The sequence below is a fragment of the Corvus kubaryi genome, unplaced genomic scaffold, assembly GCF_017639235.1.
Source record: "Corvus kubaryi isolate FWS band 111438036 unplaced genomic scaffold, C.kubaryi_AGA036_p1.0 37046, whole genome shotgun sequence".
NCBI classification, from domain to species: Eukaryota; Metazoa; Chordata; class Aves; order Passeriformes; family Corvidae; genus Corvus; species Corvus kubaryi.
Window position 1 is genome coordinate 42,674 of NW_024581020.1, and position 18,654 is coordinate 61,327.

At 61.0% G+C, this 18,654-nt stretch overlaps 1 protein-coding gene across 10 annotated transcripts in view; it reads right to left on the minus strand.

Annotated features, from left to right (window-relative positions):
- Positions 1–18,654, minus strand: part of SRCIN1 (SRC kinase signaling inhibitor 1) — a 67,671-nt gene that overhangs the window by 21,880 nt on the left and 27,137 nt on the right. For 7 of the 10 annotated variants that reach the window (XM_042020780.1, XM_042020777.1, XM_042020785.1 and 4 more), the window contains exon 3: positions 11,000–11,023. The exons of 1 other annotated variant lie outside the window; for it this stretch is intronic. In XM_042020780.1, the coding sequence (XP_041876714.1) occupies positions 11,000–11,023 (24 nt within the window). Of the gene's footprint in view, positions 1–2,944; positions 3,199–10,999; positions 11,024–18,486; positions 18,628–18,654 lie in introns of those variants that run through there. 2 more of the 10 variants (XM_042020784.1, XM_042020783.1) reach the window with 2 other exon arrangements.

An 18,654-nucleotide genomic window follows, 5' to 3' on the forward strand; every position in this document is an offset into this window, starting at 1 on the left:
ATCCATCCCTGCATCCATCCCTGCCACTTCCCATCCCCAAATCCCCCCCAGCCCCGACTCCCCGGTGTCCGCACACCCCAGAGGTGACAGGGACACCGTCACTGTCCCAGGTGAACCCAGCACCCCTCATCCTGCAGCTGCCCCCGGGTCCCGGAGCTCACCCACTGTGGATAATTTATGGAATCAGTCAAACCACAAAAAAAAAAAAAAACAAGGAAAAAAAAAAAAACAACAACCCAGGCACGATGGGAGTTAATGGATTTTTAGCCCGGAAGGGACCATTCTGCCCTGATGCTCTGCACAATGTGCTGTCCAACAACCCCCAAAAGTGTCACTGGCACCGGGACAGAGCCACCCCACCCCCACCTTCCCTAAACTCAGGGCACCCCTGTGGGCACGGGATTGTCCCCACATGGGCACGGGACCCCCTCAGATGGGCACGGGACCCCCAAAGATGGGCACAGAACCCTCCGAGTGGGCACAGGACCCCCTCAAGTGGGCACAGGACCCCCCCAAATGGGCAAAGGATCCCCACATATCCCGGGGTGCTGGAAAGGACAGACCCTGCAGCGGAGGGGACACAATTCCAAGAGTTATGGGAGGCTCTCTGCCAGTCCCATGGGCATTCCTGGGATGCACCCGGAATGGGAGTTGAGATGCCTGGAAGGGGACAACGACTCCTCGGAGAGGGGACAATGACTGCTCCCACCTTGGCCTCCAGCAGCCCATTAATTCCAGGGAAAATTGGGTTTTATGGCTCTGCCTGGCTGATGATTTCTCCTGCTCTGGGATGATGCATTAAAGGACACCTCAGCCCTCTCACATCCTGTCCCTGCCACCCCCGGGGTGTCCCTGCTGTCCCCCAGCCCCTCTGACAGCACCCACAGCCTGCCCCGAGCAGGGGGGACCTGGCCATGGTCACCCCAAGGGTTGCACCTTGGTGGAGCCTCACCCATCCCTGTGGAATTCCAGATTCCTGCTGTGCTGGGGGTGCTTTTGGGAGGTCCTGATCCTGCCTTGAGGGTGCCAGGCAGTGCCAGGCAGTGCCAGGGTGGATGTCCCCTGTCACCAGAGGAGAGGAAGGTCACCCACGCCCCCACCCAGGGCATGCAGGGGACATCTCCCAGCTGGGAAAGGCTCTGTGGATTCAGGATAAATCCCAAACCTCACCCCGAACCCCCAACCTGGCCACAAAGACCTCGTTCCCCCCCCCAATTCCTCACTTCTGTCCCACAAGCAACCCTTCTATCCATGCCCAGACCCTTCCCCGGGGGCTTCTGCAGCCCCAAATTCCCCACGGACACCAAGATCATTCCCTGTGGGATCTGAATCCCACTCTGGTGGCAGGGAAGGGGTGGAGGGAGGGGATATCGCCTCCCCGCTCTCTGTCCCCCCCGCTGCCGCCACTCCAGCTGCGAAATGACCCATTTCCTGCCAAGCCAGCCCCAAAGCGGGAATCCTGGAGCTGGATCCTGGAATTCCCGGCTGGAATTCCAGTAGGGAGTGCTTGGAAAGGAGAGTGAGGGATTGCAGCCGCCCAGAGCACAATAAAAGACACCCAAAGCCACGGGGAAGCTGCGCCAGGAAAAATGTGGAAATTTGGGGCTGAGGGGGTGGGAGGGAGGGGGTGGGCGAGCGGCTCCAAGCTCGGGGTGCCCAAAGCTCCCCCCGGGACTAAACCTGCTTGGATTAAAGCCCTCCGGAGCTTCCCGAGAGGAGGGAATCCCGCTGGAGCAAAGCTTGGATCCCCGGGAGTGCCCTCGTGGTGATGGTCGAAGGAAAAACCCAATCCCAAAGTATCCATGTCCCATCCAGCCCCTCTGGAGAAGGCAGCGGGAAGGATCCCCCATTCCAACAGGGACAGGAGCATTTCCAGCGTCTCTGGAGGAGGCAACAAAGCCAGGAATGGGAAGAATCCCCCATTCCAACAGGGACAGGAGCATCCCTGGACGCTCTGGAGGAGGCAACAAAGCCAGGAATGGGAAGAATCCCCCATTCCAACAGGGACAGGAGCATCCCCATTCCCTCCCCGCCCCCCGGGGGAGTTTTACGTAAAAGCGGTGGGAAGGGGAATGGAGGGAGACTCGCGGTTTGGTTTTTTTTCTTTTTTTGGTCGGTGGTTTTTTTTTGTCTTTTGTCTCCCCAGAGCTAAAAAAAGCCACAATTAAGGGATTCTTTCAGCTCCTAAAAAGCCCCGACGATCCCTCCGCTGCCAGCGCAGGAGCGGCTCCATTATCTCTGCCTGGAGAGATAAGGATGCTCCTCATTCCTGCCTCTCCTCGTCCTCATCCTCCACATCCCTCTCCCAAATTCCCGTCCCCAGCTGGGAGGGCGGAATTCTCGGGGCTGGGAGGGCAGCGGGGAAGGATCCAAAGTCCCGGCGGATTTTTGGGAAGCCGGGAAAGGAATGGGGTCATTCCTTTGGACCGGGAAAAGCGGCGGAGATGCTTGGATGGAGAGGGGGAGAGGGGTCAGGAGAGGAACAGAGGAGGTGACAGGAGGGTGGTGGAGGGGACAGGACCTCCCCCAGGTCGCTTCAAAGCAGATAAGAGGGGAAAAAAACATGGGAAAAATGCGTGGGGAAGGAATCCTGCCCGGGGATGGAGCAGCTGCTCCCCACAACACCCAGAGCAGCAGCGCAGCTCAAGATTTCCACCAGGGAACCCTCGGGGACGGGACTCGGGGTTTGTCCCAGCCCCACACGCTCCGAGGGCTGTGCCGGACCCATCCCAAGGGAAAAAGGGGTCCAGCCAGACCCCTCTGTCCATCCCACACCCGGGGGGCTTCCGGATTATTATTAAGAGCGGGAGGACAAGCGGCTCCTTCCCCTTCTGCCGACCCCTCGGGGACACCCGCAGGACACTCAGAGCTCCAATTCCCATCCCGTCCCGAGCTCCGCACCCTCTCGCACCCCAAAACCCTCCCAGCCAGCCCCGAGACAGACCTGGGATGGACAAACCCTCGCTGTCCCCGTGCCACCGGCACCGCCCGTCCCCGAGCTCAGCCTCCCCTCCCGTCACCAGGAGGAGCCTCCCGGGCTGGGCCGGGCAGCTCCGGGGGGGCCGCGCCCGCCAGGAGCCCCCAGACCCCCCAAAATCAGCCCCCATGGGCACCGGGAGTGCTCCGAAGAGGGGCCTGGCAGGTCCTGGCAGCTGCGTACAGCACCTTCCCTTCTCCTGCCCGTCTGCAGGGGTGGGGATAAAGGCGAGGGAGCCCTGAAATCCTTGGAAAACAGCTGGCACGGCGCTGGCACGGCCGGCCCCGGCACGGTTATTTACCGAGAGCACAAAGCCGCGCTCCGGCCCCTGGTTGGACACGGATCGGGATTAATCCCTCTCATCCCTTAATCCCGGCATCCCGCCGCGGATCCCATCTGGTGCCGAGCCCTCGGGATAGGATGGGACGGGCGCTGGAGCTGCTCCAGGAATGGGCTGGGAGCAGGGAAGGAGGTTTGGGAATCGTTGCTGGGTGGATCAGGGTGAGCGCTGCACCTCCCTGTGCCACCCCCTGGCACAGAATTCCTTGGAAGAGGCACGGGAAAAGGAAAATGGGATCCCTCATGTGGGGCCCTGCCTCTCCCCATCCCTCTTCTCCATCCCTGTCTCCCTATCTACCAAAAATATTAAAAAATAAAAATACGAATTAAAAAAAAAAGGGGAAAGGGAAAGGGAAAGGAGAAGGAGAAGGAGAAGGAGAAGGAGAAGGAGAAGGAGAAGGAAAAGGAGAAGGAGAAGGAGAAGGAAAAGGAGAAGGAGAAGGAGAAGGAGAAGGAGAAGGAAAAGGAGAAGGAAAAGGAAAAGGAAAAGGAAAAGGAGAAGGAAAAGCTTTAAAGACATTTAAAGACGGCAGCATCTCCCAGTCATTTCTCCACCTTCCTGACCTCTCACAACATCCCTGGGGACTTCAACCGGTCCAACCAGTTCCCACCAGTTCGTTTTGGGGGTCCCCCAGCCCAAGGCTCAGCCAGGTGATCCCTGCCCTTCCCTCCCTCCCTCCCAAATGTTGGGATGAGATCCCACCCCTCGGTCCCTGAAAGGCTGGGGGGGGGGGCTCCTGGGGAGGGGGTGCTGTGCCCAGGGCGGGGTGGGACGACGGAGCTTTGCAAACTGGATCCCAGTTTGACCAGTTTGACCTGCCCAGTCTGCCCAGTCGGGCTCTCTGCCGTCACAACGGTGGCAGCGCGGCTCCGTTCATTCATCCCTCCCTCCATTCATTCCCATCTCCTCCTGAATTATTGATGCCCCCGGGCGGTGACTCAGCGGGAGCCGGGGGCCGCTCGGGAACGGGAGCGCGACACGGGGAGCGGGGAACGGGAGCGGGACACGGGACACTTCCGCAGCCTCCGGACACCCCCGCGCTCCCGGCGGGATGCGGATTCCCCCCGGGAAAGGATCCCGGAGCGGAGCGCGGCGTCCTCAGCCAGAGAGCAGCATCCCTGAGCAGGAACCAGCATTCCCAGCTGGAATAGAGCATCCTCAACCAGAAACCAGCATTGCCAACTGGAATTCAGCATCCCTGACCCGAAACCAGCATTCCCAGCTGGAATAGAGCATCCCTGACCTGAAATCAGTATGTCCAACTGGAATACAGAGTCCCCGACCAGAAACCTGGATCTCTGAGCAGAAACCAGCATTCCCAACTGGGATAGAGAATCCCTGACCAGAACCCAGCATTCCCAGCTGGAATACAACATCCCTGAGCAAAACTCAGCATTCCCAACTGGAATACAACATCCCTGACCAGAACCCAGCATTCCTGACCCGAAACCAGCATTCCTGACCCGAAACTATCATTCCCAACTGGAATAAAGCATCCCTGACCAGAAACCAGCATTCCCAACTGGAATTCAGCATCCCTGACCAGAAACCAGCATTCCCAGTTGGGATGTAGCATCCCTGACCCGAAGCCAGCATTCCTGACCAGAAACCAGCATTCCCAACTGGAATAGAGCATCCTCAACCAGAAACCAGCATTGCCAACTGGAATTCAGCATTCCTGACCAGAAACCAGCATTCCCAGTTGGGATGTAGCATCCCTGACCTGAAGCCAGCATTCCTGAGAGGAAATTTGTATTCCCAGCTGGAATAGAATATCCCTGAGCAGAAACCAGCATTCCCAGCTGGGATACAACATCCCGGACCAGAAACCAGCATTCCCAACTGGAATAGAGCATCCCTGAGCAGAAACCAGCATTCCCAACTGGGACACACCATCCCTGACCAGAACCCAGCATTCCCAACTGGAATACAGCATCCCTGACCAGAAACCAGTATGTCCAACTAGGATACAGAATCCCCGACCAGAAACCCGGATCTCTGACCAGAAACCAGCATTCCCAACTGGAATAAAGCATCCCTGAACAATAACCAGCGTTCCCGACCAGAACCCAGCATTCCCAACTGGGACACACCATCCCTGACCAGAACCCAGCATTCCCTACTGGAATTCAGCATCCCTGACCAGAACCCAGCATTCCCATCTGGAATACAACATCCCTGATCAGAAACCATCATTCCCAACTGGAGTTCAGCATCCCTGAGCAGAAACCAGCAATCCCAACTGGGACACACCATCCCTGACCAGAATCCAGCATTCCCAGCTGGAATTCAGCATCCCTGGTACCCAGGTATCTCCTGGGAATCAGTCCCCAGGTTCCAAACCAGTTGCATCCCAGGCCATCCCAGTGCCGGACATTCCTGGCTGTGGTGCTGCCCTGCTCCCACATCCCAGCCCGGACATCTGATCCCGGCTGGATCCCGGTGAAACCGAAGCCCTCTGCTCCGTGTTTTCCCCCAGCTCCAGCAGCCAGGAGTGATGAATTCCGTGCAGGAAGGAATTCCACCCTCCCAGCTCCTGCCTCTGGAGATGGAGGAGCCGGGAGATGCCGAGCCGGGAAGAAAAGGAGGGAAAACCGGAGGTAATTTGGGTAAAAGTGGAAGAAATGAGAGGCCCAGGGTGCTATGAGCACCATCCAAAGGGTTTTTCCAGGAGTCTCCCCCCATCCAAGGCTTTGTGGTCTCTCCATCCCCGCCTTCCCAGCCCCTCCCCTCTCCCCCCACCCCCGTCTCGCCACCAAATTAAAAGCGTTCCCGCTGCCGGCAGCAATAACTCATCCAACGTCTAATGCTCAACGTTTTGTCAGGATTATCCCGATTAACCCAGAATTAATCCTGATCTCAATGTTAACAGGATTAGCGTTCAAATCGGATTAGGTTTTTTAAACCGGACCCCTTGACTAAAGGAAGGCGCCGTCCCCCTCCAGATGTGGGCGGCAGCCAGATGTGAGCGGGACTCCCTGTCTTGGGATGGGCTTCGGGATGGGTTATTCCCACACCCTGATCCCGACACCCAGCACCTGCCCGACCCTCTGCAGGTGACAACGCCGGGATGTCGCGTCCCCAAGACGAAGCCGCCCCTCTGCCCCTGGACACGGGGGCTGCTCGTCCCCTCTTCCCGTTTTTCGTCCCTTCTTCCCGTTTTTCGTCCCCTCTTCCCGTTTTTCCCCCCCGTTCCTGCGGGCAGCCAGAGGCTCCGCGTGCCCGATGAATATTTAAAAGCCTGGATCCTCTGCAGCCTCATGAATATTGACGCTGCTGCTCGCCCCACACCTTCCCTGTCCCACCCCTCGGAGGGATCGGGATGGGGCCAGGATCTTCCCGGGAGAAGGGAGATCCGAGGGATGTCCCATAGTCCAGGCATGCTGAGGGCGCTGAGTTCGGAGCACCAAAAATGCTCCTTTTCTGCCCCAAAAAAGTGGGTGGGGCAGTGTCACTGCTCGCAGAGGGGCAGGAGAAGGTCCTGGTGGGGCTGGAAGGGATTTGGGATTGGGAAGAGCCCCAACGAGGGCACACCTGGCCCCGCTTCTCCTCATCCCACGCCTCTTTCATCATTAATTATCCTCCTCGCAGCAAATTCAGATTTTTATCCCTGGATTTTCTTTCCCTGTGTCTCCAACGGGAATGCCCAGCCTGGAATCCACCCCACCACGAGTCCCTGGACAAACGGGGATCCTGCTCCAGCTGCTCCCCTGAGGCTGAGGTGACCCCATGACGAGGATTAGGGTGGGATATGTGGCAGGAGATGCTTTTTGGGGGTGAGGGTGACATTCTTGGTTCCATCCCTGCTACCTCGACCCTCACCCACCCCTTTCCCGACTGGGGCTGAGCCACTGTCCCCGCTCTGCCTCGGGTGACAGAATCTTCCAAAAATAATCCGATTACTGCATCCTTTGGGATGCTGATGGATGGGGAGCAAAGCCGAGCGTGAGGAAGCAGCGGAGAGGGGACAAGGGACAAACCCAGGCCGGGGATCGAGGGCTGAGCACCGAGGAGAGGAGCCGGCACAGGGGGACACGGGACAGTGACGGGGACAGGGCGGTGACAAAGCTCAGCTCTCTGGAATCCGAGGCAGGATTTGCTGGCACAGCTGCGGACAGGGAGCCAGGGAACGCCTGTGGGCACATCCCTGGGGAAAAAACGGCTGCGAGGGTCTGTTTGAAGTGCAAAAAACCCCAAAAGCGGCTTCAGCAGGACGAGCTAGAGGGGGAGAGCCCCAAATCTGGGATTCAGCCCCCGACGCTGCCGCAGGTTGTGCGGTGGAAAATCCAATCCCGTCCGTTCCCGCCGTGCCTCAGTTTCCCCAGTCCTACATTGAGGATGCCACTCCCATTCCCAGCACGCCGATGGGGTGGGTGCCATCCCCGGCCGTGGCAGGGGGTTGGGATGGGGCGGCCTTTAAGCTCCTTTCCACTCCAAACCATCCTGCGTTTCCATGATCACAAATACCGACAACCGCCGGGATCGATGGATAACAACGGAGAGCAGCTCCCGGAGAGGCTAGAAAACCAGCGAGGATCCCAAAAACACAGCGAGGAGATTGAAGCAGCCTCTCCCTCCTCTTTACCCACCCCAAATCCCCCTTCCCATCGCGAAAAACCCATCGGGCAGCGGCCGCGGGTCCCTCTGGAAGCGCGGCGGAGCCGAGGCCGGAGGGAGGGCGCCGGGGAGAGGCTGGAGCGGGAGCAGCGGGATGGCAGGAGCCGAGCCCGGCTGCTGTTTGCTCATCTCCTGCACGGAGTAAATACCGCGGCCTGCCTCTAATTCTGCCTGGGCGAGCGCCGCCGAGGTGGAAATGGCTTCCCGCAAGGAGACGCGGAGCTCCCGGGAAGCCGCAGCCCCGTTCATGAGGCTGGAGCGGGAGCCGGCCACGATCCCGGTGTGGATAAAGCAGCTCCAGACACTTGTTTTAAAGACAAACGTGTCCTGAGCGTCCCCCGCCCGCATCCCCGCCGCTTTCCCCCCTCTGTATCTCTCGCTTCGCTGCCTTTGATGTTCCTTTAAAGTCCCGGCTCCAAAGCAGCTCTCCCGAGCCTTTGGATCTTCCTGTTCCTCCCGCATCCCACCAGGAGCCGGCCCACCCCCCGCATTAACGCAGCGGGAGCCCCCAGCCCTCGGTGCTGCCTCTCCACAGGAGTTCCCAGCAGGATCTTTCCCCCCCCCCCGCCTTGGATGTGGCCCTGGGCCTCCCAAACCTCTGCGATGCCCCTTCCCAGGATTTTCGGGCAGGGAGGGTGGGAGCTGGGGTGGGATTCAGGTGATGGAAAAATGGAGGGAGGGCTGGGATGTCCTGGATGAGGGACTCGGGAATCCGCCTGGGGACTCGGGGGGCTGGCAGCAGCGCGACAGTGACACGGAGGTGGCGGATCGATGGCTCGCAGCGATGGCTCGCAGGGAGCGCACGCCCCAGGGGAAGGCACAGCGGGGGCCGGCTCGATCTGGAAGCCGCGACAAAAATCCCGGCGATGTGCTGGGGCAGGAGGACGGAGCCGGCCAGGGGTTGCTCCACGGGCACGTGGGGATGTGGGGATGAAAGGCTTGGGGACAGCGTGACACCCTGGACCCCCCCCTCTGCCACCAATACCCGCGAGATCTGCGACCGACAAACGCAGCAGCGCAGGGACCCCCCCCCCCGCCCCAAATTCCACGCCTGGGGAGCCCCAGATCGCAGCCACCACCTGTCCCCAAGCAGATGGGGACACCAGGGCACGAGCAGCAGCCACATGTCCCGTGCCTGGGGGTCCCTGGGAATCCAGCACAGCCTTTTCCACCGTCCTATCCCCAAATCACTCCCCCCTCTTTATCCGAGGAGCCACCTCTGCCCCCCCCCCCCAGCAGCCGCGGGTGGCAGCTGGACACAGCCAGGGACCCTAAAAAGGCCGTGAAAGTTTTATTTTGGGGTGGGTGGGAGGCAGCTCCCCCAGCTGAAGGAGCCCGCGGGGGACACAGGTGGCGGCGGTGGCCTCAAGGAAGCCGCCAGCAGCTGCTCCCCGGGCTCGGGCTCCCCGCGGGGCTGCGCCCGTGACGAGCCAGCCCCAGCTGCCTCATGCCCCACTTGGCAGCGGGGTCAGGGCTGGGATTTATCCCACAGCACATTCCCACAGCGGGGAGAGCCGGGAGGATGCTCCCCTTGCGAAGTTTGGGTGGAAAAATAGGGCATTAGGGAAAACCTGTCCCTGTGGAACCCTGTGGGGTGGGGACTCCTGAAGTCCAGCCCCGCGAAAAATCGGGGGGGAAAATGACAAAATGTGCGGGTTTTGTGCCTTCCCTCCCCTCGCAGTGCCAGGAATGTCCCCGGGAGCGCGGGGCTGTGGGAACCAGGACAGCTGAACCTGCCGGGAGCCGCGGTCCCACACCGCAAACACTCCGGGAATGAAAACTCGGCACAAGTGCGCGCATCCCGCATTTCCCGGCCCCAGCCGGGCGCGGAGGTTCCCTGCTTTTTTTTTTTTATTTGTTTTCCACGGGAAGAACGAACCCACCAGGGACAAGGCGCCAAGGTCAGCCGGCAAGGCGGGCGACCTTGAAGCGCTGCCAGGACGGCCCTGGGCGAGGAGGAGGAGGAGGAAGAGGAGGAGGAGGGAGGGACACGGGGACTTCCAGCTGCCACACAAAGGCCGGGCTGCTCCCGAGGTGCTGGCAGGAGCCACCGGGCGGGGACAGCTCCAGGAGGCTCCGGGCAGCGTCCCCTGGGTGGGACAGGTGGCTCCAGGGACAAAGCGCCAGGCACGACAAAGCCAACACTGAGGATTTCTCCGTTTTTCCATGATTTCTGAGCGCCAGGGATGGGGAAGGGATGAGGCCTCTTCCCCTCCCGGACACTTCCAGCTGGATAAATAACTTTGTTTTCTGGCCTGGAGATCCCTCAGCACCAAATTCCAGTTTGGGAATCCCGTTCCTCTTCCCCTTACTCCAGGAATCTCCCAACACCAAATCCCAGATTGCGAATCCCGTTCCTCTTCCCTCTCATCTAAAAATCTTCCAGCACCAAACACAATCCTGAAAATCTCATTCCTGCTCCCCTTCCATCCATCCTGTGAGGTGCTGCCACAGCCCCTCCCATCCTGAGACTCCCAAGATCATCTCCTGCCCCATTATCCAGGATTTTTGGGGAATGAGGGGGGTGAGGAGCCTGGAAAGGGAACAGGTGCTGGGCACCACCGAGCAGTGGGGAGGGTGGCAGGTCCCGGAGCCCGTCAGGGAAAAGGGACGGGATCAGCTCCAGAGCTCCAGGAAGAGGAAGAAGAGGAGGAGGAGGCTGGAAACCAGAGCAACCCCTGTATCCCTGCCTGGGAGCAGCCACCAGGATGGAGCTCCACGCATGGACTTCCGACCCCATCCAGATCCGGCCTTTTCCCGGCCTTTTCCCAGAATTCTGGTCAAGGAAACAACTCCAGAGCAGCAGGATTTGGCCGTGGGATGAGTGGTCAGAACGAGGGCAAGCCACAGCCTCACGGAACAACTCGCAACTGACCCCGAGCCCCAAAAATCCCTCTCATGACCTTAAACTTCAGCTGAGCTGAGACCAAACGACTTCAGCTCGGGAATCCTCATCCAAAAAAAAAACCAACAAAACCCACCCTGAGCTCCCACCCTCCATCCACAGCCAGGGTGGCCAAGCACATGCATTTCAAAGAGAAGCAGGAAAAATCTGAAATACTGACCTTAAAGCTCCAGTAGTTGGGTTGCTAACAGAAAAAAAAGATAAAACAACAGAAGAAACACACACACACACACACACAAACAAAAAAACACCATTAAGATTCTTGGTTTGACTTTCGTTTTCCCTTTGAGAATCGCTGAGCTCGAATTTAAACCTGCTCTGGTTCCTGCCCCTCCCAAAGGGTTGCGGGAGTTTCGGGGAGCAAGCAGGGGGTGGGGATTGAAGCAAATTGGGGTGAAAAAGGAGGGAAAGGGGGGTGTGACGCCAGCCCAGCATCGCTGCTGGTGTCACTGGTGTGCCCAGCCCGTCCTGGCACTGCTGCGGTGCTGGAAGTCACAACAATGTTCATTTTTAATGGGATTTTCCAATCCCCCCTTCCCCTTTCCCTGCCCCCTCCCTCTGCCGTGTTGTCACCGGTGTCAGAGCAATGTGCCACCGCCAGTGACAGGAGCTGGCACCGCTCACAGCCCAGCGAGCCCGGCAGCTCCAGGGCTTCCCATTCCCGAGGATCGCCAGCGGGAGACTGGAATCCCTGAGGATGCTCGGGGCAGCGGCACCACAACCCCACTGGGGTGGGCCGGGGGTTCAGGACCCCCTCCCGCAGCAGCACGGCCAGGATGGGGCTGTGGGATCCCAGCGAGCCACAGGATCATGGAATTATGGAATGGTTTGGGTGGGAAGTGATCTTGAACTCATTCCCCGTTCCAGCGGGATCCCACAATTCCAGTTCCCAGCCCCATCCAACCTCCAGCAGGAGGGAAGGTGGATCCGGTGACAAGGGGTGGGATGCAGGGACAAGGGGTGGGATCCACCTGGCTGGAAGGAGAAATCCCCGGGATAATGATGGGTGAGGTGGGAGAAACAGGAACAAAGCAGCTTTTTTCCCAAACGGGATTTTATTGGGATCAAAGTTCTCCTCTGCTCTGTCCTCCCCTCTCACACCCCACCCATCCTCTCCTTTTCATCCCCCCACCACCACCCCTGAGCCTGCAAACCTCATTTGTTACTTCGAAGTTGATTTTTTTAAATGAGCATTTAAAACCCAAACCCCTGCACCGAGCTCCCAGTGCCCCCCAGTCCCCGGAATGCGCCGCCAAGGAGAAGCTGCAAAAATACGGGACCATCCCAGATTTTTTATCCCAGGAATTCCCCCATCCACGGGCAGATTTGCTGCTTCGCTCCCTTCACTTCTTGCTGATTTCCCCCTTCTGCTGAGCAGGAGGCCGAGCCCACGAGCACCAACACAAATCCACCTGTTCGCCTCATCCCAAACCTCAGCTCATCCCAACCCCATTCTCATTCCAGCCCCATTCCCATTCCAGCCGCTGCTCACATCAGTATTCCACACAACACCGGGAGTTTCCAACCTCAACCAACCCCCCCAAAAAAGCGTTTTAGAAGCGCTTTGAGTCAAAGAGCGCCGAGGTTTCCTGCAGACGAGCCTGGAGGCACAAAGGTCTTTTCCAAGGGCACGCCGTGCCTCAGAGGCACCGGCAGGAACAGCAACTCCCAGCCGGGATCACCCAGCCGGAGATAACGCCCAGCAGGAGCCCAGCCCGCCCCGGGAATGCCGAGCTGTCCCAAAACACTCCCTGGAAAAGGAGAAGCCGCCTCACAGTGTTTTTTTGGGGGAAAACGAGCGGAGCCACCTGGAGCGTGGAGCCACGGACGCGGCGCTGCTGCGGCAGCCTCGGATGCAGGGGCGGGATTAAGGAAAGGGAGCTGGGAACAGGAAAAGGGAGCTGGGAACAGGGAGAGGGGTGTGGGGACAGGGCAAGTGAGTCTGGGTGCAGGGCAAGTGATGCTGGGTGCAGGGCAAGTGGTGCTGGGCACAGGGCAAGTGATTGTGGGTGCTGGGCAAGTGACGATGGAGGTGGGCAAGTGGTTCTGGGTGCTGGGCAAGTGATGCTGGGGGTGGGTAAGTGATTCTGGGTGCTGGGCAAGTGATGCTGGACACAGGGCAAGTGATTCTGGGCTCAGGGCAAGTGATGCTGGGCTCAGGGCAAGTGACGCTGGGCACAGGGCAAGTGATGTTGGGTGCAGGGCAAGTGATGCTGGAGGTGGGCAAGTGATTCTGGGTGCTGGGCAAGTGATACTGGCTGCAGGGCAAGTGATGCTGGAGGTGGGCAAGTGATTCTGGGAATAGGGCAAGTGATTCTGGGCACAGGGGAAGTGGCACCGGGCTCAGACAAACCAGCAGCACCAGTCCCCCCCCGAGGCCTGCACAGCACCATCCCCGGTTCCAGCAGTGCCCTGTGCCCATCCCAAGCCTCCGGCCCCGGGAGAGGCTCCGGCAGCTCCCCGGGCTCGGCTGGAGCCAGCCCCGGCTCCCTGCGGGATTGCCCGAGCCCCGGGATGTGCCAGCCCTGCCTGGAGCCGGGAATGGGCCCGGGAAGCTGCAGGGGCAGCAGTTCTGTCTCTGCTCCCGCGCCAGGCCCGGCTGCTGCTCCCGGCGAAGTCTGCACCAGGCGGCTTCGACAAAGCGGAGTTCAAATGGACGGGATTTTTCTTTCCAGCTGATTTTGGCTGGACAGGGCTCCGTGCCCCGTCCCTTCCCTCCCAGCAGCCGCTTCTCCCCACCAGTTCGCCCAGTGCCGGCTCCCCAAGGCCTGGCTGTGCCGATGTCACACCCGGGGGACGCTCAGGTGCTCACCCCCCTCCTAATTCCTGAATTCCTTAATTCTTTAATTCCCTAATTCCTTCCTTCCGTTTAACAACTGAAATGGGCCTTCCCTGAGATCTGATGTTCCAGCATTGCCGGGAAAAGCTGCAGCCAAACCAGTTTGGCCCAGTCCCCAAAGGCCCCCAGCCCAGTCCGTGGCAGGAGGAGATGCTCCTGACTTTTTCCTTCTCCAAATTTTCCTTTTTCCCCTCCCCTCCCTGCTCTTCATTTTTGCTGTGGAGGAGCCTCGGTAATTTTCCTGTGCCCTGATATTGCTGATCCTATCTGGTACCAGCGCCGGGTGTGGATTTTATTTATTATTTTGGGATGACTGGACAAGCTTATCACCGAGCCCATAAATCACAACCCCACCGCGCACCACGGCTCCGCATCCGACCGCTGACGAGCCCCAAGTGCCGCGGGAGCGAATCCAGAACATTCCGGCAGCGATTTGGGCTGGGCACTGTGACCTGCGGGCACAGGGTGGCACAGCACCCATCCCTATCCCAGCTCAGGGGATCCAACCCTTCCCTGGGAGTGTGGCACCGCCCAGGCCGAGCCCTGGGGGACAGGGACACGCTGCCTGTCCCCTGCAGGGAGCCAGGAGCATCCAGGGCTGACAATCTGGCGCTGCCCCCCAGCGCCAAGCGGGCCATGGCCAGCACCGCACGGCCCTTTGTGGGCTCCATCTGTCCCTGCTGGCACTGGTGCCACCCCTGGCACCATGCCCAGCCCGACCCGCACCCATCCCAAATATCCCAAAGCACACAGGATGCACCCCAGAGTGTCCCGGATCAGGCACAGCCACGTCCCTGCAGCCCCCCCAAAAGCGGGGACAGAGCGGTGACAACCCCAGCGCGGTGCCCAGGTCCCTGCCAGCCCCTCCCAGGCTGGATTTGCCCAAAGAGGAGGGGAGAGGAGGGGGCCGGGGTGGAATTAACATTTCGCTGGCTCTTCAAAAGCATCAAAGGGAGATAATGGGCCGGGAGAGGATTGGAAGCGACAGCCTCGTTCCGAGCCATGAAGCAGGCGGCTCCTTGCAGCAGGACTCTGCAAGGTGCGGGGAATTACAGCGGCTGCGATTTATAATTACAATGAGAGTCATGTCCGTGGAGCTGCTGAACGAGGCAATAACGAGGAGCGGGGGCTCCCCAAAGCACGGGAATGACGGGCTGGAAAAGCAAGGAGGAGGTGGAGGTGGTGCCGTGAACCCGCGGCCGGGCACACGCAGCTGCTCTGCTCGGAGGGATGGACACACGCACGCACAGAGGCGGAAAAGCAGCGCTGGAGTGATGTAATCGAGAATATTTGGGAGTTAAGTTGGAAAAAAAAAATAAATGAAATGGTTGTTGTGGCTGTCCCAGGAGCAGAAAATAATGAAATCCAAGTGAGTCAGCGCCTTGACCGAGGGGGGCTTCCCCTGACTGGCAATTAAATCACAAATCTGGTGGTGATTAACGAGGCAGGACCGTGTCCCTCTCGAGCGGGCAGCAGCGGCAGCAGCCACCCCGGCACGCCGCACTCGGAGGGAGGACAGAGGCGGCTCCATCGGCTTTTCAATTAACTCATTTCCAGGAGTTCCAGCTTCCAATCGAGTCCCCCCCCCTCAGGCACCGCGTCTTGACAAACAAAAATCTCCTTGAAAAATAACAGTGAAGTGAATTTAATCTATTTCTCCTTATTAAAGTTTTGGGGTTGTTTTTTTTTTAATGCTTTTTCAGCGCCAGTGAAAGTGAATTAAAGTGGAAATAGCAACATGACAAGACAGGGAGAAGAATGCAAACAGCGACCAGACAGAGCGGAGAGCGACGCCGGCACCGGGGGCTGCAGATTTTGTCACCTGAGGTCTCGCAATTATTGCAGGGACCTCTCAAACCTGAGCAGGGGAGGGGACAGCGGGGATAAGAGGGGATGAGAGGGGACTGGGGCTCATTCCCATCACCCGGGCTCCTCAGGGGGCTCCGTGTGACACCCAGAGCCCACCATGAGGAGAGTTCTGCTGGTTTTGCTGCTTCTCCTTCAGGCAGAGCCTTGGGCTCTGCTGTCCCTCCACCCGAAGAAGGCTCTGACGGCCATCGAGGTGACATCAGAGATGCCACAGCCGCCTGTCACAGCGGCTCAACGTCAGGCATCCCCCACAGACCCCCAGCACAACCACGCAGCTCCAACTTTCCCCTCCAGGCCCCTCCACCTGCCCCCGCACCTCCTCCTTTCCAAGCCCATTAGCGCTAATTACAGCCTTGACCTCCCCCCGCGGGCCCTGGGGACAGCCCAGGTCACACCAGAGCCCGAACACCGCTGGCCACGGGTGGCTTTGCCTCTCTGGCCCTGGCTCCAGCCGCCTCCTCTCCCGGTGCGAGGCGAATCTGCAGCGCCTGCTTGGAGCAGTGCATCAGGACGTGCTGTGCCGAGGAGCGGCCATGCTGGGGCTCCAAAATCTGCCTTCTGCAGCAGCCCCGGCCAAGGTCAGGCCCCCCTCCCGCGCTGCAGCTGCCCCGGGGACCGCGTTTCGTGCTCAGCACACCCCCAGCCTGCTCACGAGAGGAGCGGGGGGGGTCTCTGGCCCATCACTCGCCGATGCAGGAGCGCCCCGGAGCCGCGCACGGGGGTCAAGGTGTCCCTCAGTCGCCACCCCGCTGCCGGGCCAGAGGTTTTGGGGCAGGGCAGGGGAAGCTGGCAGCAGTTGGGCAGATCAGATGGCACGGTGGCCATGGCAACGGCACGGCGTAGGTGGACCAAACACAATAGGGACGTGCAAGGTAAAGCCGGCAGCGAGCAGGCAGCGAGCAGCGCTCCGCTCCCCGCCGCGCACAGCCCCGGCCAGCACCGCGTCCGATCCCCGGCAGCTTCGGCGTGAACCGCCCCCCCCCCCCCCCCCGGCTCCATCCGGCACCCCCAGCCTCAGCAAAGCCGGATAAATCCCCGAGAAACGCAAAGCACAAGGGCTGGAGCCTCAGCGGGGTCCCCTCGGGGGGGTCACAGCAGCCGCGTCCCCACCGCAGGGTCCCTGGGGAGGTCCCGGCACCGCGGGGGGGGATGCGCACCCCCTTTCTCGGCAGAGCTGGGGGTGAGGAAGACCCCGATACGCAGCCGCTGCTGGAGCCCGCCCTGCCCTTCCTCTGTCCCCGCCTGAGCCAGGGCTGGCGGAGCCGCAGGGACAGCGGAGCCGCCGCTCCGGCTGCTGCAGGGCTTTGGCGTCCTCTCCTCCCCTAAAACCCAGCCCGGCTCGCCAGGACCCCCCAGGTGAGGGGCAGAAGGAGCCGGATTTGGGTTAGGAACCGCGGGAAACTTCGGGGCACGGAGGGATGGATGGATGGATGGATGGATGGATGGATGGATGGATGGATGGACGGGCGGACGGACGCGTTCACCTTGCCCGTGTGTGCCGGGGAGAGCAGGAATGCGCACAGCCCTTCCAAGGGGAGGAAGGGGCAGCGCCGGGAGCCCGACGGTGCCAAGGCGAGCATCCCACCTCCAGTTCCTGGTGGGCACCTCCCTGCCGGACTGCTCCTCCCCGGGGCTGCCATCGCTGTCCCCATCCTGTTTTTTCAGTCCGCACTTCTTGGGGACTTCAAGACCCCCTTCCATAAAAAAACCCCAAGGAGAAGTGGGGTGACCCACGGGGCTGTGCCTGACTCCAGAGCCCCCATTCCCAGCCAGCTCTGCTGTAACGAGCCAGGAATCGCTGCCTGCTGGGAGGAAAATGAGGGAATCGATAGGGCCGGCTCCGGCTGCAGTCCCAGGGACACGCACACACGCTCGTGTTACTCCCGACAGCCACGCGCGCTCCGCTCCACCATTTCAGCACTTCCCAGCGCCTCCCGTCACTCTCCACCTCTGGAGACCAAGATGACACCCGAGGGAAGAGCCCCGAGGGACCCCGCGACCCCTCTGCCACCCGCGTCACCTCAGCCAGCGCTCACCGTCCCCACTGAGCAGCCAGGTACCCCCAAACTAACCCGTGCGGGGCACCCAGTGAGGACGCAACGGTGCCAACCCCATGCCAAGGCCGCCTCTCCGTGTGCCACCTCTTGGGGGGCTGGGGTGAGGCGCGGCCAAACCTTTCCTGCCACCGCAGGGGTCCAGCTGGGTGTACCCCTGGGGGTCCCCGCGGTTCCAGCTCGGCCAGGTGAGCACCCACAAGCACCCGCAGGGCGCAGGGACACTGCGTGCCCAGGCCACCATCTGCCCCTCTCCGCTGCCCGAGGGGGGCAGAGGGGACCGGTGTCCCCTGCCGGGGCACAGGGACATGGGTGACAACGCGGAGCTGCCCTGGGACAGTGGGGGCTGCGCGGGGGGGTGGCATGGGCACCCCCGGGAGCTTTGCACGGCCCCCCTGTGCACCTGGGGGGCCAAGGTGAGCCCCCCCGGCTGCTGCACCAAAGGGCAGCGCAGCGACCATGGCACCCACAAACTGCCACCCCCTCCCCACCGCCAGCTTGGGGACCCCCAGGGAAGGGGGATGCAGGGAAAGGGGGCTGGAGGAAAGGGGGGAGCTGGAGAAAAGGGGGGGCACAAACAAAGGGGCAGCTGGAGGGGAAGCTCGAGGGGCTGCCCCCGGTCTGGGGCCAGGGTAAGGACACCCTCGGCTGCTGACGGGGATGGGAGAGAGGAACCGGGACCTCGGGGTGGGAATTTTGGGGAGGGGGGATACTGGGGTGGCACACCAGGACAGCTGGGGCAGGGGAGGTCGGGGGGGGGGAACTGCTTCAGGGGGTGGCGACACCAGCTCCGTAAGCACCCGGGGGGATGTGCCCCCTCCATCCCACTCCATCCCGCTCCATCCCGCTCCATCCCGCTCCATCCCGCGCGTTCCCGCCCGGTACCTGCGGCAGGTGAGCGCGGCGGGTCGGGATCCGCAGCGCCGCTCGGCCCCGCTCGGCTCGGCTCGGCCGCGTTCGGCTCGCCTCGGCCACTCTCGGCCCCGCTCGGCCCCGCTCGGCCCCGCTCGGCCCCGCTCGGCCGCGCTCGGCTCGGAGCCGCCACCTCCCGCC